This window comes from Siniperca chuatsi, linkage group LG7 (genome assembly GCF_020085105.1).
Source record: "Siniperca chuatsi isolate FFG_IHB_CAS linkage group LG7, ASM2008510v1, whole genome shotgun sequence".
Classification (NCBI taxonomy): Eukaryota; Metazoa; Chordata; class Actinopteri; order Centrarchiformes; family Sinipercidae; genus Siniperca; species Siniperca chuatsi.
In genome coordinates, this window is record NC_058048.1 from 17684087 (window position 1) to 17711536 (window position 27450).

The 27450-nt window shown below is 41.5% G+C and overlaps 1 protein-coding gene across 3 annotated transcripts in view; it reads right to left on the minus strand.

Annotated features, from left to right (window-relative positions):
- rsrc1 (arginine/serine-rich coiled-coil 1) overlaps positions 1-27450 on the minus strand; it is a 121704-nt gene that overhangs the window by 6655 nt on the left and 87599 nt on the right. For all 3 annotated transcript variants that reach the window (XM_044202388.1, XM_044202387.1, XM_044202389.1), the window contains exon 7: positions 15246-15317. In XM_044202388.1, coding sequence (XP_044058323.1) covers positions 15246-15317 — 72 coding nt within the window. The remainder of the gene's footprint in view (positions 1-15245; positions 15318-27450) is intronic.

Genomic DNA, 27450 nt, shown 5'->3' on the forward strand with positions numbered 1-27450 from the left:
AGACTATCAGCTTGTCATCCTGTGCAGGAAGCTGTGAGTAGAGGCACATTTCACAGCAGCTCCAAAAATAGTCATTACCTTGACTGGGCTGCTAGATGAAGTCTGAACACTGGCCCAATATCCTCCTGGAGACTGTGGCCTGTCCTTCACACCACTATCACCACCGCTGTCTGCACGGCTGCATGAGAGTGCATGTGTTCGAATGAAAACGAACGCCTGCGACTGACCAACAATTAATTCAGTACAAATAATTCACTTTTTCAATTACCCATTCTCTGCTGTCCTTTGAGCATGAATGCCCTACATAAAGAACTACCACACAAACAGCCACACTGTCATGTATCCACCCCCCCCCCGTATCTGTTAGCATCTCCTTGGCAGGCCCGTCTGTTGCTGGGCTGTCCATGTGCGCTGCAGGAATCCATTAAGACCTCAGACTTTTTGACAAACACATTATTAGTAGATAAAATGACTTCCATATGCTGTTTGTCAGATGTCAGCGGGAAAAGATATGTATTTCATGAGAAAATCAAAAATAATGGACTTTGAGTGCGGGCCTAGCGAGCTTAGAGGCAGACAAAAATCAATACTCTAGCTGGGCGAGCGCACTCCGCAGCTCGGAGAGGTCAAAGTTGATATTTAATATTGACACATTATCTGGCAAATTAATTTAACAGGTCGACTCAATTGTCACCGCATTAGGAACGCTTCTCTGTCAGCGTTGAGAGGAGGATAAAGTGAAAGCTGAGAGAGAGAAAACAGACACAGAGAAAGAGACAGGAAGGAAAAGAAACAAAAGTAGACAATTAAATGTACAGTCTGTACTGCTTTAAATTAGGTTATTGGTAGCTCTCTATGGCATTTGTGTCTGGATGCTGAAATGCATTACAACCATTACTACAAACCAGGAAACGGAATCAAATTCAATCAATAAACTTTTGTTTTATATCTGCAGATTAGAGTAATGGATAGTGACTGAGCAATGTATGTTAACATGTGTTTGTGTCCTTGCATGTTTGCACCACGCATGTGTGTGTGTGCATGTGTATAAAAGGAGTCAGAAAACTCACTTGGCATCTCATTACTGAAATTAGTTGGACAGACAGCGGTGTTGATGAGTGGCTAAGGATCAATAGACTATTGTTCTCTCTAAATAGCTGTTTGTCCACTTCATTGATTAAGACCAGAAGACGGGAGAGAAAATCAAACCAGCCAATGAAAACAGATTTCAGCTCATCTCTTTCAGCCTTGAAGATGAGAGCGTTTTGCAGCAGTTGCACTTCCCCGCCAGAAGAGGGCGCTGTTCAACAACACATGTCTACATATGAGCAGAGGCCCTTGGCTATGGTAGCGTTGTCTTTGTAAACTTGACTTTGGTCTACAGTTTGTCAATCAAGAGCAGCCGAGCTGAATATATTGCTGTTGCTGATTAATTCCAGTAATTGAGTGCACTAGCGTGCCAGCTAAATTACCGCAGCACTTGTTGTGTGGAGAAAAATAAATAAAAAGGAAAACTAACTGCTTGTTTTATTGAGGTCTCACAAAGTGCGGCAAATCTTTTGACGGCGTTTTGGAATTATATGGCAAACTGAGAGCTTAAAGGCATTTAATGAATGCATTAAAAATGAATAGGCCATAGCAAAGAAAGGGCAAACTGTGCTGCTGTATTAATGGTGGGTAGTGTGACTTCAGCACAGTAAGTACAAGAAATATATTTGGGTCTCATCATGTCAGAAAAACAGTGACTCCCATTTGAATTTGAGATAGAAAGAGATTCAAATTCACAAAGATGTTTTTTTAATCTAATCTTTATATATTTTTTCGATGGCCCTCTATGTGTTTCTCTAGGCACCACACCACTGACACACAGTCCACTGCAAACCCAACAATGATACAAACCCCAGATCTTAGAATACACGAGGATAAACATTTATCTAAGTTTTGTAACCCATGCCCGGCTTTCACATGTGCACGCACGTGCACGCACACGCTCAGGCGCTCACACACAGCAACATCTCTTGGTTTCCCAGGTTTCAATAATGTGCCCTCCACTCCCCTGCCCCCCAACCTCTCTCCCTGCACCGCGGTAAAGATGTGTAATTCAATGCTCAATTTAGGCCCGTCTCAGTGGAGATTTTTTTGCCTGCTAATTGATAGAAATTAAACCATTAATCAAGCCACTAGCCATCACTCAACCCAGGGAAGATGAATACAAACTTTCATAATAACCACCTTCCCCATTTTAGCCCTCATTAGCATTAATTTTTAATGTAATTATGCTATTCTTTTACACTGAGCTCATAAATTACTGCTCTTTTGTTGCTGGCTGGCCTTGTAAAATCCAAAATAATGCTTTGTAGTCTGATCTTTAAGGCAATTACTGGCTTCTTCACTCTTTTATCTCCCTGCATTTCCAATAACCTGCTCTCTAATGATTTATCTCTGCTGTAACCCCCCTCCCCAATCCCCTTCCCCGCTCTTTCTCTCTCTGCACCAGCGGCCAACTGCCCCGTTGCCAGCCTCCGCCTCCAATCCCCCATCCGCCCACATTCTCCCCATCTCTTTACAGCAGCCCCAGATACATCACGGATGCACACAAGCACATGCACGGATGCTTGCCTCCACCAAGTTAACTATATTAACACACTCACACGTGCATGAGTGTATTCGATGTGTGCGTGTGCAACTTTGTTTACTATCTCCTTGAGTCATTTTCCTGCTCGCCCTTCATTAGTGAATATCCAGCTCCAGCAATGGCGACAACACCAGGGGAATGCCAAGGTAAGAGACTGGCGCTCCATCTCACTCTCTCTCTCTCTCGGCTGGTCTCCTGTGGGTCTTACCTGTAGGCTAGCTGCTCTTGTTTATGTAACCCCTGAGCTGGGTAAACACACACACATACACGCATGCACGCACACAGGCACACACTCGCAGAGCTTGGCATCAAACAGCTGAGTTAAGCTTAGCAGGGCTGTGTGCTAGGGGCGATAGAGGGGCTCCGGTCTGGCCCTGTTCTCAGCAGCAGCATCCTGGCTGCATCAAAGTCTTTACCATACGATTCTCCAGGCCCAAATAACAGGCTGCTCCAATGCATGCCTGGGAATTGGACTGAACAACAACAGAAAATAGGAAACAATAGGTTACTTATTAAAATCCGACTGATGAGATTTTATTATCAGCACCGAATGACTCTCTGTGAGACATTTTGCTTCGCAGATGAGGATTTCCATTACACCGTCATTAAAACAAATAAATTAAGAAACCTAATGTGTCTGCTTGGTGTCTGGGAATGTTGCTGCTAATGAGATATTTTGTTGATATGACAGAGAAGTTTAAGCCTGTACTTCTTAAACCCAGAGCCATTGAGTCAGACCTATTGCTCCACATTGCACCACTACACAGAAAGCCAGACAGCCAACTTGCGTTATTAAAAAGGTGTCTGGTGTGGGCCTTGGTTAGGTAATACTTTTAGACTGTATTGATTAGGGGGCCGCTGACAGGTTCTGATGTTAGCCCTGGAAATGCATCAAGTGGCTAATGAGCAGCTATTAGGCCCATCGATTTGCTGATTTCAATTGATAGCTAGCAGGCCAAAGCTGCACGTCAATATTTGCATAACATTACATACAGAGATACATTCAGAGAGGGAAAGAGAGGAGATGAGGATAATGAGAGCAGACAAATACAGATCAGCAACCCAGAGGTATGAGTAAGGAGGCAAGCAGAGAAACACCTGAACTATCAAAACAATCCAAATGTCAGGAATAGCTAAACCACCATTTAGTTTCTTCTCCTCTGCACAGATCTGTAGGTCGTCTAAAAGGCAGCAAACCACCAATGGCGGTGTTGCAACAATGACAAGATGTGACGCTGTGATGCTGATGCCTGTCTGACGCCTGTGGCTGTCAGGGTCAATAGGTCACACAAAATGGAGGAAAATTCTGACAGGCTGAGCCAGATGTCCTGAATGTGTCCCCAAGGAGTATACGCATATGTATGTATGTGTTTGTAAGTGCGCGTGTGAGCAGGGAGATGTCCAATGACAGAGCAGGTGGCTAAGCTGGTCTAATGTGTGTTCCCATGAGACCCCCCCCACTCACATAATACGCACAGTCACTCATATATTACCCCCTCCAAAAAAGCCACGTCTCCCAACAATGTACCTTCAACCACAAACACATACACAGGCCAAGTGATCCCCTGCGGTGCTCACCTTGTTATCATAGTGTCAACTGGTCTCTGTGGAGTTTGCCGTCCTGACGACTCCTGTCACTGGCATCGGGGGCCTGTCACACATCACTAATGCTCAGCTGTCTCCCTTAAACCTCTTATATTAATTATCGGGTTTTTAAGTCCACTGGAGCTTATGGAAAATACCATATATGATCACATTCTTTGGATAAAATAGCCATGTAGCCTCGAGCATTATTTGACCTTAGCAGATAATGGCATGTGATATGTTTATGTGATATCTATTTGGCATCAGGAAATGAAGAGCAGCTGGAGACTGAGTGTCAAACACACGCGCTCTTCTAGTGTCTCCGAGTGATAGTGATCTCCCACTCTCCAGTCAATAAAGGTCTGAATGATGAATTAAAGACCCAAACAACCTGCTAATGACAGGATGACATGGCAGCCACGCGCCATTCTTGGCTATCTCCTTCCACATCTTCGCTCATCCCTCCCTACTCACCACTTCTCTCTCTTCTGTCATTCAACCCCATTCTGCTCATTTATCCTCTCAACTTCCTCTCCTCAACTGACCCTGGTTCAGCTACTCTACAGTATATCCTCCATTTGTACTAAAAAATCCTGCTACTACAATTAAATGCATGTGTTTAGCCTCCTTCTGTCTACGCCCATAATGAAATCATGGGGAGGAACAATAGCTTGGTCCCAGTCTATCCTTTCATCTATCTATCATACACAATATCTGAAGCCACAGACTGTATTTATGTAATTGTGCCATTCTGCCATTGAAACTGCACTGACTGATCTAAAGAGTTGCTATTTGTTTGCTCACATACCTGTCATGCAAACCTGAGACATAACTTATGAGACATTGATGAGAAATATTTGGGGGAAATGATGCAATGTGTGCTACGTTCCCACTTTCAAAAACACTGTTTGCACTACAGCTCAAAAAAGGTAACATTCAGTATTGTAATTGACTGAGATGGACCATTCATCAGGGATGACATGTTTATTGTTGCCTTGGTGACATTGTACCTATCACTATCATGTGTATAAATGATGCATTCATTGCTAAAAACAAGGGTCTACCTTTCGGGAAGCTAGTGCAAACAAAGTTTAAAAGCTTCTACAGTATATTTACTGCATATAAGTCAGCTATTTATCTGAAATCCTAGCCAAGACCTGACTGCTCCTGCTGACCTGACTGCACGGTGCTAACTACAAATATAGAGGGCTAACCAAAACCAGGTGGGTGTGTTTCTCTCGCTGTGTGTGTGTGTGTGTGTGTGAGGGAGAGAAAGAGAGCAGTTTGAGTGTTCACCGATGTCCTGTGCCTGGGCAGCATCACGGAATCTCATTAAATAGTGAAGCTTTCACAGGCTGAGTGGTGAGATCTTCAAGATCACAGCCACTTTCTCTGTTGATGGGCTTGAAAGGGGACTGGTGGCATTCCTAACATTTTGTACAATACATTTTGTTTCCTTATAGTCTATCAAATTCTCACAGAGTAAAAAGTTCTGCTTTTGTTAATCTTGTTATTTCAGGACTAATACGTAGATGGTGTCAGCATGCTACAAGAGCCACATAGAATGTGTGACACTTGTGCATTATGACATTTGTAAGTAGATACTTAGACATCTTGTATTTACTGTAAAATAGGAGAGGCTTGGAAAGATAATGGAGAAGTGTTGTAAAAATAAAACAGAACATAGATGACGGAACATGTACCGTAAACTTATCTCTCCCTCTCCTAACTGTTCAGTAACCTGGAGTACAATAATGTCTGTGAGACTCAAGGAGCTCTTTATTAAGCACAGTGCTGTTTTAGTGTGATTAGAATATAGAGTCCTGCCCTGCCCTTTACCAGAAATAACAGGCATTTGACTCCATTAACTTGATGTTAAACTAGGCTGTGCATATGTGTGTGTTTGAGTACGTGCGTGCAGGAAAAAAGTGCAGCGGTCTCCATTTTTCGATCCCAGGCTGGTCAGCAGCTCTTTTATGAACAACTCTATAATTAGAGAAACACCACACAGCTAATTACTTAATTGGAGCAAGGTCTTTAAAATGAAAATGATGTCATCTGAATCCAGGAAATGGGCTCGATTTTCACATACACTAATACATGAACGTAAACACACAAACAGGCACACACACCTTGTGACCTAAAGTCTTCTTGACATGTAGCCATCAAGCAACCAACTCTTTCCCCTTAGTTGGGTTGTAATTGATTCTCCCTTTCACTCTGCCGGCTCCTGACAGGATGTGTGCGTGTGTAAGTGTTTGAGTGTGTGTGTGTGTGTGTGTGTTGGTGAGAGAGGAAAAGGGACAGAGAGGCAGAGAGTCTCTTGTTTGTGTGGTCTGCTACAAACTATATTAGTAAAGGTCATGGCCGTGTGTGTGTGTGTGTGTAAGTGTGTCTGAGTAGTAATTAATTAGGCAAATACCCCCCCACCTCTTCCTCTTCTGACCTCAGTTGTAGACTAATAACACTGTGCAATATATTACCCTCCTTTTTTCTGTTGCATTGGAGGGAATCATGCAAAATAACAAAACAAGAGTGACATCATCATTTGCATGTAAATCCAAAACTCCTCACTGTGAATTATTTTCCTTCATGGCCTAAATTACAGGAAAGAAATGCATGACTAGTTGTGTGACTATAACGTCCAGTCAGTCCTGATAGGTTTGATTTCTGTCAAAGTGAAAGTGGGTTTATCAGTCCTCTTCTCTGCACCACTGATTATGTGTGTGCACATTCTGACTTTCACCCTATCCCACACTTACAACACTGTCCATCAACTCAAAAATATTCCTCCCTCTCCAGTATGGGATCACCAGACCTGTCTTGATGTCACAGGCACAGCTTGTCCCTGAATGAGTTGCAGTAGCAAGAATATGACTGAGTGCAATATTTGCCTACATGATTTTCATGAACCCCTTAAAGACAAATAATGTAAATCGGGTTAAATCTACATCAATGGATCATGGGCCAATGCACATCATGTGATCGTAATCCGGCTTTGTGAAAATGCTCCCAGCCAGGGTCAGGCACGTACCTGACCGTATAAAAGGGTTCCTAAACACAGGTTTGAATCAAGAAACCCTAGTGGCTATAATCTGATGTACTTAAGTATGCCACAACAATTTATTGATATAAATTATGCTGAGGCACTTGGAAAACCATCTATTCTGAACACTGCAAGTTAGAGTTTGTGATGGATGTACAAAGAGATGCCCAGTTTGTCAGTAATATATGCAGAAATACAGTTGTGGATCCGGGTCCCATGTGAACAGCGACAATAAGGGAACTGACCAATGACCAACAGTCTTGAATGAATGGATCGCGGTTTGAACGCATGTATAGTGTGTCATATATATACTTTTTGCTACTTTTTATTATGTTGCTCTCTGTTTGTTGATAATATGCTCTTGTATATTTAAAAAAAGTGTTGGTAGTTATTCTGTGTAATGACCTTTTCAGTGTGCACAGTAGTGCAAAAAGTATCACGGTGTAGTGCCACCAAAGCCCCCCAACACACACACCTCTCCCAAAACACACACACACAGACATTGGGGACTCTCATGCAACCTCATTTCAAGCACTCCAACAACACAATCGTTATACATACCACTTTTAAAAAAAGAGACACACAAGCACATACTACTGCCTCCCTAACACACACACACACACACACACACATACACTCTTAAGTGACCCCTGATGTCTAATGACAAACCTTGGTGGGGCCACCACATGGCCAGAGCCACCCAGGACGCCAGCACTTTGACCTTCAACAGTCTGCGGGTATGTCTAATCACAGCAGTCTGACCACCCTGTTAGACTGCACCAAGTACACTACTGCTGTGTATGATCATGTCCAGACACGTGTGTTTGTGTGCATAGAAGCCACTTACACATACTGGGAATGTTTTCAGTTAGAGCGGCACTACTGCTACTACTGCTCTACCTTCAAACACCTAATAGTAAGGCTCCCTTACATTGGCTCATACAGATTATTTAGCTAGATTCAGGGTTAAATTTTAAGAATTCTTAAAAATAAAATTCTGTAAAATTACAATCAAACTATTAATTTTAAGAAACTAATTTGCGAAAGTCGATAAATGATCTATCGCTATGTGTAACACTTACAAAAAAAAGTTTTCCCCCCACTTTCTAAACATTAATTTAATCAAGACATGATTTTCAACAAATTTGTGTGACACTTTGCTAAACTTAAATAGAACAGACGCGAAATTTGGAAAATATATCAGCCTGGTCACTCACGCAAGGTTGCTGAGCGTACATCGGTCTCCTGGTAACAGGTTAATTGATAAGGGGGATCCAGGAAACGATTACCAATCACAGAGGGTAAAAGGGTGCTGTCAATCATCTGTCCACTCGACCTGAGTGAACACAGGTTGGAAGCATGGTCAATTTCTCTGTAATCTAGCCTATGGCAGAGATAGCTAGGCTGCTATCGAGTCAAACATGTCATTCCATAGATATCCTTATAAAAATGATTACGCTATAGGCTCCATAGCTGCAGAAGTGACAGCCACACCGGGCAGCATCAGCATCCCATTACCCTGGGACAACAAACGGTCACACAGGGTTAGCAGAGTTCGGCATGTGCCTCCACAGGAGGTCACCTAATCATCTTGCTGAGCCATCTCCAAGGGAGAAAAGGGGAAGCGAGAAGTGTGTGTGTGTGTGTGTGTGGGGTGGGGGGGGTGGGGGAATCAACTTTAAATTTGCAGTGATGAAAAATCAATAAAGCAGTAATTGCTTGGCTTATCACCGTGCAATGAAACAAATTGGGAGGAGAAGGAAGGCAAGGAGAGGGCTGGCGTCCATGCTGCACGGCAGGTTTTTTTTTGGCTACAGCATGTGGAGCTGAGCAGAGAGAGAGAGAGAGAGAGAGAGAGAGAGAGAGAGAGAGAGAGAGAGAGAGAGAGAGAGAGAGAGAGAGAGAGAGAGAGTGAGTTTGGGCTTCAATGGGCCAAGGCAAGGAAAAAAGGTCTCCTCGTGATAATTAAATCTTCTCACACTGATTTTCTGCCAAATTTATTTCCCCAGGGACCATAACTCTGATTCAGTGCTTACAAGCCTTGCATAACTAATCATTTCGACGTGGGGGGAACCACAAACCTGAATGAATAGGGAGGAGAGAGGAGAAAATAAAATCGTAATCTGTGGTACTATTCATCTCTAAATCAATCGTTATTTAGGCAGGACAAAAATCAGAAATAAGTGGGGAACATTTTTCTGTAAGATTCTGTTTGAAACAGACCTTTAAAGTGAAGGTGTAATTGATCGTCAGTGTGCTCTCTATTACACTTTCTCCGCAGTGCTATACGGGCAGAAAACATCCTTTAATTCCTGGAACAAATAGAACCCATAAAGCCAATGAAGTGTCGGTTCAATATTCCTCTGACTGTTCCTGGCATGATTGTGTTGAACATAATAACACAACAAATAAGGCCATTTATCTGAAGTAACGACAGAAGATGAGGCTAACTCCACTAATCAATACCGAATCGATACAAACCAGATTTTCTTACATCAAAATCCCTGAGACAGATCTTCCTTCAGCGCAGAGTGCACAAGAGCAATACAGTGCCTCCCTGGAGTCCTACGGTAGATCATATAGCTAGAACACAGTTTCAAAAAAGTATAATGCTCTACCCTGAGAGAGGATGCTGGGAACTATAATTATAGCTTGGTATAATTCAGACACTCTCCTTATTGAATCCTCATGTTTTAGTTAATGTGATGAGATCATGGACACCAGATCACTCGTGTTTACCAGCGTATGAATTTCACCGCTTGTCCTTCAAGTGGCAGTCTGAGCAGGGCTGATGCTGCTCGGCGAGGTAGCGTGGCACGCCACACCATGGCCTCAGTAATTAAAACATTTAAAGCAGAGCCAGCCCCCCTGTGCTCCTGGGGTGTGATATGGGGGTCACGCGCCTGTAGATTCTAATTTGCGCACCATTTGTATTCATGACAGGCACGTGCTAAATATTTAACAGCAGCCTGGCAGGAGTTTTGTATTGTTAGGCTTTCCAGGTCAAATAATTTGATTTCAAGGCAGATTACATTAAGCGTCAATGTCCAAGCCACCACTCTCACTTGCCTCTCATTTCCTGTCTTTTATTACAGCCCAGATAGGCCAGAACTGAATGGTTATGGCTTTGGATTATACGAGAGCTTGTTATCCGTGGATTAGTTATTATTTTCAATTAGAAAAGGGATCACATCATTTATTATGGACGCACACACCCACACTGGTATTGCATGCAGAGCGGAAATTTTAGCTGACTGACAAATTGTTTAGCAGAGCATGTAATCACACCTAACAAGAGAAATAATATTCCAAACAAATGACGGTGCGGGCACATGCACTTTTAATATTTCACTTATATGGATTGTCCTTGACTGAGGCATCCTCCAGTTGTTAAAGATGTGTATTCTAACTCTCTCTTCTGTCTATATGTTGAACAAGTAAGGCAAAAAACCAAATCCAGACATTTTCCGTTTCAGCCAAGGAAGGCCCTGTGGTGATTGACAACAGAGCTAGTTAAACGGTGATGAGGCATTAATGGATGCTAGGTCGAGGAAGTGGGGTGTGTGTGAATATTTAATGGTCATATAATTCCTGAACACAGACACACACAGACAGGTACACACCCAACCCGTGACCTGTCCTACACACCGTGTAATTAGGGAAACAGTCCTTTCGTTTAACTGCCAAAAGAGCAAACCGTAGGTATATATTCCCCTAATGATATGGGTTAAAGAGCTATTATACGTCTCATTAAAATATATGATCTCCCAATCTGGTGGTGGTTTTGAGGTAATGGGGACAGAGCAGAAAAAGTCATAAAATATCATCCGCAGGCTATAGGCTAGTATCCAATCCATATCTACATAATTCTGTATGTTGGAGAGTGGCTGCACAAATGAAAAGACGTTTCTGTCAGTGCCTCATGAACGACACACAGGACCCAAATTTCACTAGACGACAGTGTTCAGAGTGTGTGTTTAGGACGTTTTGAAGCAGCATGTGAGTGTGTGGGAATGAATTGGGGTTATCAAGCATTTGACACCAATTTTTATGTCAACTGGTTGATGTGTTACCTTTCTCTTTAACTCTGCTGGGAATTAAGTATATAAAGAAAAGCAGGAGGACTTAACACATAGCCTTAATAAAGCCTAAGATTGAAGACCAACTTAATCACACACTGAAACACACACACACACACACACACACAACCAACCCCTGACACGTGACTCAGTTATTGGTACAATATTAGTGAGGAGGGTGAGACAACACTTTTGACATCTCTCTTTCTCATCATATTTTAAATTCTCTCTCTTAATTTCTCACCATCAAACTTCATTTGATCATTCCCAGTTGAACATGAACAAACACCTGCATGAACTGTATCTGTAAACTCAGAAGTTTACGATGTATTGTGGTAGCTCTGTACATCTGATAATCTTTGAACTGACATGATTCTGAGAAATGAGCTACAAATAAAAAAATTAACAAAAAAACAAAAAGCAATAACAAACATACTACTGGGGCTGAACAATATGATCTAAAATCGATATTAAAATTATTTACTTTATGAGACATGTAACAATATATATTTTTTAAGCAGTTAGATGATTAATTGATTATCGGATCAACAGAAAATTAATCGGAAACTATTTTGATAATCAATTATTATAGTTTCAGTCTTTTCATGCAAAAATGCCAAACATTGACTGCTACCATCTTTTTAAATGTGAGGATTTGATCCTTGTCATATACGACAGTAATCTGAATATCTTTGGTTTTTAGATTTTTTTGGATCGAATACACAGATCCCAATGGGCGCTGGGAAATAACAGGCATTTTTCACTATTTTTAGACATTTTATACACAAAACACTTAAAAAAAATAAACTGGCAGATTGATCAATAATAGAAATAATAAGTTACAGTCCTATATATTTTCTTTCTCATGTTGACTCACTTCTTACATCTTTGTCATGTGTCATTATGGTGTGACCAGTCAAACATACTGTGCTGACTGGTTGGTTAAACTACAGGTTAGATATCAATGGTTGCTGTAGTTATCGTCAGTTTAAAGACACTTACTGAAAAGTACATGAACAAATTGGGCAAAAAAGGGGGAGGAAGTACTTCTTGAATCTGACAGTAATGAAACACAAAGCAGGTTCTCCTGATGCACAGGTAGCTATAATAGTGTCCACAAAAAAGGGGACGGATGAGTAAGTTTGGGCTGCTAAGAGATTAATAATGTTGGTAATTTGATACATTTGGTTTGTTGTCTAGCGCTACATACAGTGCTACCACACACAGTGACTCTGGTTACATGTTGTCATCTGACAGTAGAGTCCACACAAACAGTCTGTGTTACACTGGCATTCAGTCCATGTTATAATAGCTGAACATGCTGAATAGCAAAAAGCCTCCTGGGCACACAAACATCTCTCAGCTTTAATAGCCTAAACAAGGTATGCAACTAACAAAGGAATCATCCTCCCCTCTTATTCTCACACTGTTTCATATCACATGTTTCCTTTTTCAACCACTAGCATCATCTGGCTGCCCTTAACCAGAAAGCCAAACACTCCTTTTAAGTGAACACTACTTTGTTAACTGATGACCACAGGGTCAGTTATTGATCCTCTCCTTTCTCTCTCTCTCAGTAAACCCTGCTGATCCCTCTCTTCTTGCAGGGCTCCACAGTATGCAGCCACAGTTCGCTACAATAATAGCTTGCATATCATAGCATTCACATGAATCAGATCTCAGTGGTTTCGATTAGGGCTAAACTAGATCAAACACATTGCCAGTCTAGGATGTGAATCTATTTATGAACGAGGAGTGTAGGTGGTAGTGTTCTTCACTTCTCCCCTCCATTCTCTTTAAAGGTTTTCTCATTTCAGTTGACTTAATGGTTCAAGTGTAAACTTTCTAGTTGTGTTGACCTCTAAGAGGCCCTGCAGGGAATAAGGAGACCCCTGGTGATCTGCAGTTTAGCAGCAGCAGTGGCCCACCTACTCCATTTTAGTTGTGCTGGGAGGAAGGGCAGACGAGGATGGAGCTGGCTGACTTTGCTTGTGTGGATGTGTGTTCATGTGTATGTGACGGTCAGGCTTCTCTCGTAACCAAGGCAAGGGCAAGTCATCAGGGCCACTTTGTCGAGCCTCTCTGATCTCACTTCATGTGTCCCCATGCAGGGAAAGGAATAAAACAATCGTCCTTGAAGGCAGTTCTTGCACAGCACGCTGTACTGCACCGCTCAACTACACAATCAAGCACAACACCTTATTTCACACAGAACGAACAGTTGGAGTGAAGGATGAGAGACCTTTGAGCAAAGGGGAGAAAGAGTCAACTGAATCCAAAAAGAGGCAACAGTGCAGTGTGAACTTAGCTTAAGAAAGCTTTTTGACCGGGATCCTTCCTCTGTTGCCCCAAGCAAGGCACTTTGTCACCACTATGGCAATGCTTCCACACAGAGAAGAGAGAAGTCAGAGAATGGAAAGAGTAAAAGTAAGACACGGAGAAGAGGGCAGGAGAGAGGTGGAAATGGTTGATGAGGACAAATGGAGGTGGGAAGAAAGAGAGCAGAGACAGAGAGAGACAGAAAGTAGGAGGAGAAAGAGAAAGGGAAGGGAGGCAGAGACAGAGCGCTAAGACCAAGAAAAATTAATAATATTAATGTGAGAGTGGTGGAGAGGCTGGAAAAAAAAAACTAAACAGGGTGCAATAGAGAGAAGGAGAGAATAAATTCTTCCCAGAACTGGGGGACCAAAGCAAGAGCGCAGGGCTAATTAGTTTCTGATGGCTGGACTTTCATTTGGCTAAAAGGTCAGTTAACTTTAAAGGTCACACTGACATGCCTGCTCGATGCAAACGCAAGAAATTACACCAAAAGTGTGGAGAGAAAATCCAGCAATATAAAAACACCCACACTAGAACAAATTATGCTACTACACATGCCTGTGGGTGCATGTACATACACACACACAGTGTAGTTGATATCAGCACATTTGATATTCTCATTTATATCTTGCTCTGGTCAGAACAGGGACCAGGGTCATTATTCTATCTAAGGACTTTTATTACTGCTAGCATATCCACTGCAAATTACTCTTGACTTTATATGAATGTGTATCGAGATAATCTTTGTGTGTATGTGAGTGGGTGTGTGTGTGTGTCTGCATGTCCTATGTTGGTGGTAGTGGAGGGTTTCAGGTTGGCAGGATAAATTTACTGCCTGCAATGCTAAGCACATTTCTGAGTTGCACACCTACTATGCATCTTTATGTAGATTACAGCTGTCTTAATAAAAACTAAGCAGTGTAATCAGCATCTCTAAGTTCACGTTTTACAAAATATAGATGAAATGTGAAGGACGAATTCTCGTTTACAAGACAAGGGCAGGTTAATTTGTTTATGTAAACATATTAGATGTGTGTAAAATCACTAACATTGCAGAGAGTGCAGGGACTACAAACTACTGCAATACTAACTCCAAAACTAACACAAATATTTTGTGTTCTTGCACTTCATATTATAATTTTTGGCTCATATTCATGACATGGGCGCTTTATAAAACTTTTATTGCACACATAACAAGCTTGCCTTTTGTTTTTATCAGATAAACATGTTCCAGCGGATTTCATGGAAGTCATGTAAAAAACAGAAGTGGTGTAACAGATGACAGTCTAAAAAACTTTTTTCTATTTTCTGTTCCCACTCCTCAAAGGTGATATCAATGACTATTTGATGGAGAATAAAATATAAAACAACGCTAACTTGAAGTATTTCATTGTTTCAATTAATTTCAACTGTTATCTTGCCAACAACTTTAATATTGCAATTTTTTTGTTACATTTTATGGTTGATGCGTTTCGTTTTCCTTTGTGACTGTGTTGTCAATTTAGAACTGTTACAACTGGTTTAGTATTGGTGCCACATGTTGGATCTATGACAGACACACAAGCACACACATATAACTCACCGTCCTCCAGTTTCTTCCGGGCCTCCTCCTCTCTCTTGGCTACTTTAGCCTTCAGCACCTCGTCCGTCTTAGCTGAAAAGAAAGACAGCAGACGCCAGAGTTAGGAGCAAAGCAGAGCTTCAGGAACTCCTCATAATGGTTTTATTATAGAAAATATTTATAGCATTTCTAAAGATTAATTGAGGTATAAAGGAATTAATAACTTTTTAAATAATATGTATGATATGATTATATATATTTGTACTGAAAATAAAATTAAAATAAATAAATCTACCCTTTTTTAAATTTAATTTTGATGATCCCATTTTTATTTGTCCCATATTTGTACGCACAGGGCACAAAAGTTATTTCTGGGGTTAATACTGTGTTATGAAACAAATTGATACTCATCACAGAGAATGCAGAAAATTACCATTGGATCAACAGTAAGCATACAAATCAACAAAAATACGTATCATGCCTTCTTCTCCTTCCCCTACCAAGCAGCACCCTTCTCTGCTTTTCCTTCATACCCCTGAAAAAATCAGCGTGTCTTCCTGAGAGAGGTGTTTATCGTCTCGGCATAATGAAAAGCTTAAGAGAAAGTGAGGCAGCGGGAGTAAACACTCGTCAGGGCATTTTACGCATCTCTCATCATGAGCCGTGGTGTCTCGGCTCCCTTTTCCTCCGCCTTTCCCCCTGAATAATCAAGATGTTAAGCCACATTAAAAAATATAATGCCATGTATGGCAGGACTATCAATACTGCCTCTAAATTAATTACATTTCCGTTGCGGTGCATCATTTATTTTGCAGCGTTAGGGCCTCGGCGGAGCCATTTGCCTTTATTGCTATCTCACTTGGTTGATGAGTGAGCTATGTAAAATTGAGTCTCCAATATCATTACACTTAATGAGTTTAAACTTTGAGAAAAAAAAAGAGGGAGAGAGAGAAACAGAAGAGGAGAGCAAGCACATGAGAGAGAGGGGGGTAGGAAGAGAATGAGAGCTTTGCACTGTTTTGGGGAAGTTTATAAAACATAAGAGTGGGTGTAAGTGTTTGTGAGCGCATAGAGAATGTTTGTGTAAGGGCACAGCTGTGGGTGTCCGAATGTGGTTTATTGCACCACTAGAGATGCCTGCGTATGCATGTGTGTTTGGTGTACGCTCCTTGTTTTGTGTCTGATTGTGTGTTAGACTTTGCGCTGCAAGCAAATATGTTACATAAAAATACAACATGTACACATCTGTGTGTGTATAAATGGGTATGTATGTGTGTGTTTGGATGCAGGAGGCCATGGGTTGCGCTAGTCTCTCTGTGACTGTGCTGCTGTTTTTGTTCAGTAATTGGCGTAGACAAAGAACCCGTCACACTGCAGTTATGGCTGGTTAAGTCTGGAGGTTCCGCATCTTTACTAACAATGACTCTACATGGATGACTGAACCCTCCTCTACCTCCCTCAGCTCGGGTGTGTTTTGTGTGTGTGTGTGTGTGTGTGTGTGTGTGTGTGTGTGTGTGTGTGTGTGTGTGTGTGTGGAAGCATGCCTAACCAAATCAACCAATCTATTTCTCTTAGCTAGCTAACACAGTCATAAATTAGTAAGTTTGTGTGTGTACGAGTGTGCTAAAAACCAAACCACTGGCTGCACCATCCTGCATGTCTTCGCAAGAACACTGAGTTTTCTTGTATGTACAGGTGTGTATTTGTGTGTGTTTTTTGTGGCCGTGAGTGAACTCCTCTCTGCGCTCTTCAGCTCCCACTTTGCTCGGGGCTACCAAGAGGCAGGTAGGAAACAGAGCGGTACTGGTGGTGTGATGGAGCCGGGGGGAGACGGGGGAGATAGAGGAGAGAAAAAAGGGAAAGGGAGATGGGCAGATAGATGGGGGCCATGTAGGAAAAAAGAAGAACTGACAGTGAGAGAAACAGACAAACAAGCAGAAATAAGAGAAAAAGCCTTTGCCTGCATGCACACAAACATGTGCACACAAACAACAGGAGTGATTTGTCGCCTCTTTTTGTTTGCATGTTTATCCTCCACCTCTATCCCTTCATCCCTCCCCCAACAGGTTCTCTTATCCTCTCGCTCTCTCTTCTCTCCTTCTGTTTTGCCCTCTCCCACCCCTCCCTGTTTTTATGCTTTCTCTTCCTTCTCTTGCTCATCTCTCCAGTACACTGTGCCTGGGGGCGATAGCAGCAAATCAAACTGTTTATCCATTTCTCATCAGTGCACTGCCTCACGGGGCTCCTGCCCCCTCAAAACAATGAAAGTAGGCCTGCGCTCTGAGCCAGGGATACGATTTAATTACATCAATAAGGAGCTCTGCTTTAAAAAAGATAAACTGCAAAAAAATAGATTACAGCAATACACTTTGCTGCACTATCATGAAAAGCCTGTTACATTACAGTTGTAGCATGCATGTAAAAATCATGTAAAAAGCCTCACAGCTGTATCTAGAAATATAGGCATGTCTGTGTGCAGAGGCCACTTATTGGAAGTATATTTCTTGGCAACTTAGTGGTTCCAGTTCATTGTAGGATAATTCTGTGATGGACTTTTATTAGAGTGGGTAATAAAAGGCCGGGTGTTGGGGAGAGGAGAGGCCTTTCACTTCATTTAGACTTCGTTCAGTCTTGGCTGCAGGGGCGGAGGGAAAGAGGAGGGATGGCAGCAGGAAGGGGCGGAGAGCGTCAGTGAAATCGCATTGTGATTATGAGTGTAATTGCAGCTCAGGGGCCCAGGGGCCATGTAGCTCTGATGGCGCTAGAAAATGTTTTATGCACAGCAACGGAGAGGAAGAAAGAGAGAAAGAGGGAGAGTGGGAGGGAGAGGCAGGCTGCCAGAATGTTTGCAATTCACTTTAAAAAAAAAAAAAACAGAATCTCCTCTTCTATCTCTTTTCTCCTCCCATCTTCTTCTTTCTTCTCTTCCTCCCCAACATCCTCTTTCACTCCTCTCTTCTTCTCCCCTATTCCCTTCTCTCCTCCTCTCCTCCCTTGGCAGGATTAGCTGGGTCTCGTTAGAGGGGAAATGTAATAATGCTCCCACCAGGTGGAATCGGGCCCGCTCCATTATCAGCCGGTAGATGGATGGGCCGTGTAGGGCCGGCGGGGGCCACGCGCGCACGCAATTTAGATTCAATAAACTGGCAAAGCAAGACCCCCAATCTGATTTATCTCTTACACGCCGCCAATGCTTGCTGCTACGATGCTGATTCCCTATTACCACTCAGAGAAGGACTATTCATTGGATGTAAGGCACGGCAGTCAGAGAGGCTTGTCGGGCCCCCGGCACGGCAGCAAAACAGATACAGCAGAGGGTTAATACGTTTACGCACAGATAAGCAATTAAATCTAAGGCTGAGGTGAGTTATAGAGTTATTAAGGAGGGATTGGGGGGAGGGGGAGGAGAGAGATGTTATTCAACACAGGAGTGTGGTAGCTTGGGCCTTAGGCCGGGTACAGTAAGTATTAGAAGTGAGAAAGGCTATCATATTATAGAGTTCGTGAGGTGAGAGAACAACAGAAGAGCAGCTATCTGCCCACGTTGTTCAATAAACTCAATACAACACTTACAAACTAGCAATGCTGAAGACAGAGGTCAGCACAACAGTTATCCACTTAGTCTGTGTGTGTTTATGAGTGACTATATAGGCATAGGCATATTCATTTCTGCTCTATACCTGACTGAGTATGCAGTACATCACATTTGACTGTGTGTTTGCTCACTGCATGTGAGAGCTGCAGTGATGTTAGCAGAGTTGGTAGTGGTGGGTGTCATTCCGTCCAGCCGCCAATCAAAGTGAATCTGAATGTCAGCAGGAGAGGAGGCGTGATACATCAGCCTCACACCCAACGACAAACAGAATATCAGAGGCAGCGCAGCGCCATTGGAAAAATGTCCCTTCCAATCAGCCGAGTACTTTACAGTGAAGCTCGGCAGCTGGGCCTCCAACCAACACTGAATACCAGAGAGACAAATAAGACAATAAATAAATAAGAGACAGACAGTTTGGAAGACAGGCAGACAGACAAACAGACCTGTAGGAAAACTGACGAATAAGAGCCATGACAGGCAGAAAGACGAGACAAAGAAACATAAGAGCACAATGTGGCAGGAGGACAGACAGGTAGGCAAACTAACTGACATATAACAGGCCTGACAAGCAAGAAGACAAGATAGAGAGACAGACAAGTGAGAAGATACTGCTGGGCAGACAGACTGACAACTGGATAGTCATGCAGAACGACGTATTGTTGTAGCAACAATATCGCATTGTATACAAGTGTTACAGTCCCTCTGTAAGGGAATGAAATGTAATAAGGCAAATTAGGCCCATCACCATACAGATTTTTTCATGATAACTGATAAATAATTAAATGTGCTGATAAATAACTTAATTAGCTACATATCATATGTTGCTTTTTTGTTGCATGTGACTTCATAATAGTCAAATCATCCACATCTGTTAGTTGGCAGCCGTGAGAACAACACAAGACATTATGAACAATTTATTTGACCATTTAGGATGACAGCACAAGTCCATCCATGTATGATGAGTGCAAAGTCAGAACCAAATGCCATTCGATGTCATAAATGTATATTTCGGATGCTTTGGCTGGTCCTGCATGGCATGAAGAAGGCTTCAAATGCTGCAAAGAAAGATCTGGTACTGCTTACCTTTTTACCAAATAGAGATTCAAAAGAATGATCCAAACCTACACCAACAAGAGGCATACAATACCATTACACAGCTTTTTTCCCCCCAAGGTTGCCAACCTAAACTTTACATTAAGTGCAAGGTAAATATGGATTTATGGATGAAAGATGAATTAAAGTGCCATGATTAATTGCTCTGTTAACTGAACAACTACAGAAGTTTCTATAAAACCAGCCTAATCAAAGATATTCCAATTTGATTTCTTTTCTAATATAATTTGGCCCTAGTGGACAAGCATACCAAACAGGCAGGCAGAACAAATGGGATGAATCGTCAAAGTTCAACTCTGCTCTATTTGCTTATAGCAGCCATACTGCACTGCTGCTCCATCAATAAGGAGGGACTAAAAATTTATTTTTATTTTTTTCAGCTGTCAGGGAGTTCAGAAATGATCTGGGATGACACACCTGTCATTTGAAACGAGTTTTGTGTTCCAAAACGAACTGTTTATATTTCAGAAATACTGAGGCTGGGCTTTGAATGCAGAATGCCTGAAGGTTACAGTTACCACTTTACTGTCTGTTAACAGTAACAGAACTTATAATACTTACAGAGAGAGACAGCGAAATGTAACACTGAGATGGGAGACAAAGTTATTCTAGCTGAACATTTCCTAAACAACTGGTCTAATGAAATCATCGTCCTTGCATGCTTTTTAATGGTACTTTATATGCAGGTTTCATATGAATTAGTTAAAAACTACCCTATGAATACCACTGCATCTAAACTGATAGTTGAACCATGAGACAGAAACCCACTGTATCTGAGGATACCCACTTGTAGAAATCTACAGCAGGTGTACAGCTAAAATAGATCACGGGAAGAAGCAACATCCGGAGCAACCACTAGGTGGCACAGCACACAGACAACACAAGCGAGAGGCTCCAACCAGGCCTTGCTTTTATGTGTGTGTTTAAATGCAGGTGCCTGTGTGTTTGTACAGGACCTTCTATCAAAACCAGCTCATCTAGACCATGTAGCTGTAAAGTATAATTTGTCATGGCACATATCACAAATGTACCTGCATCCTGATTGGATGGGCAGGCATGAATAGATAACAACATGAAGTAATTTATATATTTAGCAGCAGAATGCATAAAAGCATAGAAGGGCAAGCCTGTCTTATAGTAGCAGAAAATTTAATAACATTGTGCAACTTGTTTTGGGCCTGAAGAAAGTCTCCTGACAACAAAGAAAACACATGAAAGTGCAAACAGTTCTGTATATGGATCAGTGTGTCTCAGCTATAACCATATGATCGTTCTACTATGTGTGGAAATCATACTGCGTGAATTCCTTCAGGCAGAAGACAGGAGACCTGAACTTGAAAGATCTTTATCGCAGGCTGCCCTCTGCATCTGTCATCAGGCTGATTTAACGGCACCCATGAAATATTTACAAACTAAACAATTAGTGAGAGATATCTTACAAAATCAATTAATTATTCATTGCCAATCGTCTGAAAAGCTTTTGTTTTGTTTCACAGCTATATTCTGATTCAGTGTGTGTGTGTGTGTGTGTGTGTGTGTGTGTGTGCGCGCATCAATTAGGGCTTGTACTCCTGTGGTGTTATGGATGCTTCAGAGAGGAATGATTCCTAAATGAAGGAGCCAGATGCAAGCTGCCAGCGCTGCATGCTGACACTGTGCTATGGCAGATGAGCTTGATAAAAACTAGACTGACATGCTAATCTCTACACTTTGCTTTACATGAAGTCAGAGGGACAGTTTGGATCATTCATCTGAATGTGTGAAGAAATTAGACTTTCCCTACCTACACCCGCTATATGCCAGAACCAACATCCAAAACTCTGAAGCCTTGCTCATGCAACATTTGTTCTATTAATTTTTAAAACAGCCTCTTAACTCTAGACACCTGGGCTCCATGTTTGTATTTTCCTTTTCAGTGATCATACTGAGATTGCATCTGTCAAACTCAAAGAGGTGAGGAATGAAGAAGAGATTTATCTAAAGGAAAAACAGGAGGTAACTCTGTCCAGAGTTCATTTTCTCTGCAAACTACAAACACAGACTCATACAATTCAAATTCTTTACTTTAATTTTCTATACAGTATATCTCAGTGCTCAAAGGCCAACATACGGTGGATTGGATGTAAACGTCTACCTCTCTACTGTGCATATAGTCCATTTCTATAGATATACGGTCTCAAGGAGAAAACTTGTTTCTGCATATGCAAACACTATTGTTTGACTGATATTCAACCAGTGGCCAAAGTGTGAAGTGCAAAGACATTTTATACATAGAATGGATATTTGTGGACGTTTCCATGGCCACAACAACAAATAAATGATGGTTGTATCTAACTCTAACCTTTTCACTCTTTCAGTTATACTGTCAAACAAAACAAAATAATTCTTCAACCAACAGTCAAAATATTTCTTCAACTAATCAATGAGTTGAATTAATTTAAACTTTAGTCAAACAGTTTTTCAAGTATTGTTACCCCCACAGGCGAATGCAGTCATGTAGAAGGATCTATTTTAGAACTGAAACAATTGGTCGATCGACCAAAAATTAATCTGTGACAATTTTCATAATTGATTAATCATGCGAGTCATTTTTCAAGCAAAAAAGCGAAAACATATCTCTCAAAGGAGAAGATTCCCTGATTTTCTTTGTCTTAGAAAGTAGACCTTTGAGTTCTGAACTGCTGTTCAGCCAAAACAAACAATTTGAAGCAGTCACACTTGGCTGGGAACTTTTTCACTTTTTGTCATGATTCTATGACATTGTCCAAGACCAAACGATTAATTGATTAATTGAAAAAGAATTCGGCAGATTTATTGGTAATCGTTATATTAGTAAGTTGCTTCCCTAATCTGTTTAGTTCTAGTGTTTCTCAAAGGCTAAGCATTTCCTACATATTTTTGTGATGGCAGAGATGTGACTCCAGTTTCTAGTATTGACTAATAACTAAAAAAGCTCATCCCCATAAAGACTACACAAAACAACTAACTGGCTAAAAATGTCTTGGAAGACCAGGACCCTAAAGACCAATTAGTCAACTAATACTTGACCAAGAGAGGACAGCCCAATAACTTTGTGTGTCAAATTGTCCTGTGTGGCAAGCTGTGTCTAACAATTCAATAAGGCAGCTTCATTTGAGTTTGTTTGTCCTGATTGATGTCCTGATCACTGACTGTATATAAAGATAGACGACATGACAGCTCCCCAAAAGTGAAGCCAAAACATCTTGATCGCCCCCTGGTGAGGCTGTGTGGCTGCAGTACAGGTCATAAACCCTGCCCCCTACATGTCAGCAGATGGGACATGAGCCAAACTAAAAAAAAATCAAAGTACACGTCAAATACATTTTTAACCCAAAGATAGTTTCTGTCATATTAGGTAGTTCTTACATGTTGAAGTGTTCATTTTTCTGATGAGTTTGGTTTTAATTACTTATTTGATGCTACAAAATGTGGGTTTCACGTCATGGTTGACAGCTGAGCCCTGCTTGTGATTGAGTTGGCCGGGTGTATGGGCGGGACCTCGATACTGCGGATCCAACCCTGATCACTACTGCACAGAATCTGGCTCCAAACCAGCACAAGATGGCAGCTCCCGTGTCCGGGATATTTTGGCTTCATTTTTGTGCAGTGGTACAAATAGATAGAGGCTGACTCTATATAACACATTTTCAATCAGTTTTAAGTTTGAGTCAATAATAAGGAAGATCGGTACAATAATCCCCAGTCACACGTTCCAAACCCCTCTGCACCACACAACGCTCGGCTCCAGACAACACACTGGGGTCTGGGTCTTATTTCCTTTGGGTAAAACCTTGCACAGGAGGTCTGGAGTTGAGAACAGATTTCATGTGGGGCAAGGGAGCAAATAAGCAGCTGAGCAGTGGGGTCTTCGCGATGCATGTGGGTGGCTCGGGCCAGGCACCCCAACCTGCCCTTTAGATCCAAGGGCAAAAGTGTATCCCTTGGCTCAGAGAGATGTAGGCCCCGGACCCTGGGCCAGAGAGGAGAATTGCAGAAAAGGTGGGGAGGAGCAGAGGCCTCCAGCGGTCAAGGAGATCAGAGAGGGAGGTTACTCTGAGGACCAAGCGCTGCCATGGGCTGCGCACGCACACACATGTACACATAAACACACCTGAGGAACACACACGGATGTGAAAATATTCACATAAGGCATATGAGCACCTCACACACACACACACACACACACACAAAAGCCTGAGGGGGGAAAGCTAACAACAAAGCCTCTATAATGTAGCCACCAGGTCAAACCAAGTTCAACCTTGAAACCTCACTATGGAAATATCATATGTTAATTGCAAGTGCTCTTGCCTTTTAGGGCTTGCAATAGATATGAAACCATTACATTAATGTATGTGTTAGCAGTAAATTTACTTGAATTTATTTAGTTATTTTATTGGTTTGGTGTGAGGATGGGCATACCTTTTAGATGAACACAAAAGTTCTGTCATGAGAACTTCCCTGAGATGAGCGGGTAAGTGCATAATAGTGGTCTTGAGAGGGCAATCAGACCAAATCCATAATGCAGGGATCACACAGTAAAATATTAAGCATCCTGGGGCCTCTGAATGACATCTCACCCTCAACTTCAACCCTGTCATGTCTCCACATGCCACTGCCTCTTTCTTATGCCTCTCGATTCTTTTATCTCCTTTATGTCCTCATCTCCTCTGTTATCTTTTTCTTAACCTCTTTCTCTTTAAACACTCTCCTGCTTCTTTGCATCCTTTTCTATCTTTTAACCTTTGAACAGGTGTGTGAGCTAGGTGCTAGGAGATACCCCGTTTACAGACAAATCTCTTGTAGGATGCTAAAAATAGGCTCAGCCCACATTCAGTCATTCATGCCAGGCTACCTACCACAGGTAAAAAAACAAACAAACAATATATATATATTTTTTAATCATTATATCATCTTGGAATGCAACAGTGTTGGCCTGTATCTAAAAAAAAAAGGCGACTGCAGTACTGTTCTTACACTGTTCAACATTGGATAGCTTCAGTGTGAAAGGGTATAAAGTTTGCATATGTTAGTGTATGTCACAAAATAATCTGTTACCATGTACTCAGACTGGTGGCAACTTTGTGTCACCCAATCTGCAAACAGCTGTCTCTTGTGGTCAGTCTGCTCTCACTTTTTGGCATGGCGTTGTGTGGGTTTTTTGAGTAAGTACACAAACCAAAGCCAATTGTTGTAACAATAAATTGCTGGTAAATGTCTGGAGACATTAATTTAGACTATATTTATTTTATCTGGAATGTTATTTACCATGTTCTTGTTGAAAATATTTATGTTGCATTGTTTTGTGAGAAAATCTAAACAAGGATCTTTAGCGATATAAAAGGATGGGGACACTTAAAAAAAGGGAGAGCAGCTTTTCTTACATTTTATGACCGAAAGAAGTAGACTGATAAGAATTAAAGCCAGAAGAGGTATTACAACAGAAGAACTTAAGGTCAAACACCCTTCAAATGGCCTTAGCTACACCACATCCAGTGCCACCAAATCTGAGATCTCTGTGCCGGCTTTCGCTCCGCTCTCTCTGATGCTTATGTCTCTGTTGCTTCTTGTCTCACGGCGCTCATTCAAAATGAAATAAGTACCAGTTGCTTTGCACAGTTAAGCCGGCTTTATTCTTCTCCATCTCCTTCTCCAGGTGCTCGCAGAGGATTTCACCCAACACTACATGGATGAGTTGTATATTCTCAGGCCACACATTACATACCTGAAGTAATCGTGCTTACATTCTTTTATTCATGTGATAAAGTGCAGCCATTGCAATGTACAAAAACTCTGCACTGCAAATGGCTTTACTAGATGACAAATTAAGCATTTGTCCTACACATAGGAGAAAACACAAGCAGCCCAATCTGCCCAGTCACAGGTCTTGGGGTTTCTACATGTTTTTTTGGTAAGGGCAAGGCAGCTGCAGTAAGATATGGAAGTATAGAGCCTCCACATGTGGCTTCTGCAACACCCTGACACAGAAAATCCAGCTCTACTATCACAAAACATACTGTATATACTGTAGTCCCTCCTAGGGAGGGCGATATAGCTGTGTTTCCGCTGGTCGCTGCTGAGAGGTAGTTACGTTACTTTAGTCAGCCATAAAGTGTGTAGATAAGCTCAGACTGCAGTATAATAGTTAGTGAAAGGCTGTGTGTTGTGTTTGCCAGCACAATAAAGAAATAAAAAGTCCCTGTTTATGTAATGTTACTACAGCGTCTTCTGCTCTTTGCAGCAGTTGTTCCAGACTGTGAACAGCTAGCTAGTTAACAGCTGACTTTATGAGCGATTTTTGGCGGGAAAAAATCATGAGAAAACGCGATCAATCATCTGATCGCTCTGATTACTTTACAAGCAGTTCCAGCTCCGCAGCTCCAAAACATATTTTGGAGCCCTCCGGTTTTAGCCTATTTTAATTGACTTTAGCCTGATTCGAAGTAGCAAATGTCACAATCTGGAGCAACTCCACTGTGAAGAGTACAAGAAGATGCCGTAGCACCATTTCATTAACAGGGACTTTTTATTTTATTTTCTGTGGCAGCAAACACAACACACAGCCGTCCAGTAACTATTATACTGCAACTTGAGCTCATCTACACACTTTATGACTGACTAAAGTAACATAAGGGAAAGCTCACTTTCACAACAACACCGCTGGTTACCCACAAGGCCAACTTCCTTAAAAGGGGAAGGCTCGGCCGGTAACACAGGTGCAGTTAGGCTGTGGGTGTGCTAACCAGAGGTGGAAGAATTATTCAGGTCCATTACTTAAGCACTAATACCACTACAAGTAATAGTTCTGTAAGTACTCACTGTGCAGTAAAATGGTCCCTGTCAGTGTTTTACTATTATATATGTTTCTGGATTAATAATACTGCTGCATTAATGTGTATGTTGCATTTTACTGCTGTAGATGTTTAAGGTTGAGTTAATTTTAACTACTTTATATACTGTTGGGTAGTTTAATCTACAGCAATGCATCATATTCTACAGGATCATCATATGTTTGCACTATTTGAGAATTTATGGTATGTTATTTTAGAGAAAATGTGTATATTAAGATATCTACCGTATATCGCGGCATAGCCTAAAAAGATCGAGATATTATTTATAAGCCATATCGCCCAGCACTAGTCCCTCCATGAATTCGTGATATTATGACCTCAAGGATTAAGGCACATTTAGCCAACCCCTGCAGTATTTGCTTGCATTTTTTTTTTTTTTATAATTTTGGTCAATTTGGAAAAATACTTCTGACCAAGTACTTCCTTTTTACAAACAAAATAATCCAATTCAGAAGCACAATTATATGCTCAGTTCAAATAAAAATATGAGTGGTACATGGACTGGAAATAAGCACAGCAATAACCACTACAGAAATGCTCATAAAATGATCACATTTACCTATGAAAAATAAAACTTTCTGTACCATTGAGATATTTATTTCATTTATTATAACTAATTACATATAATTATTGGTGAGTAATTCCCAAA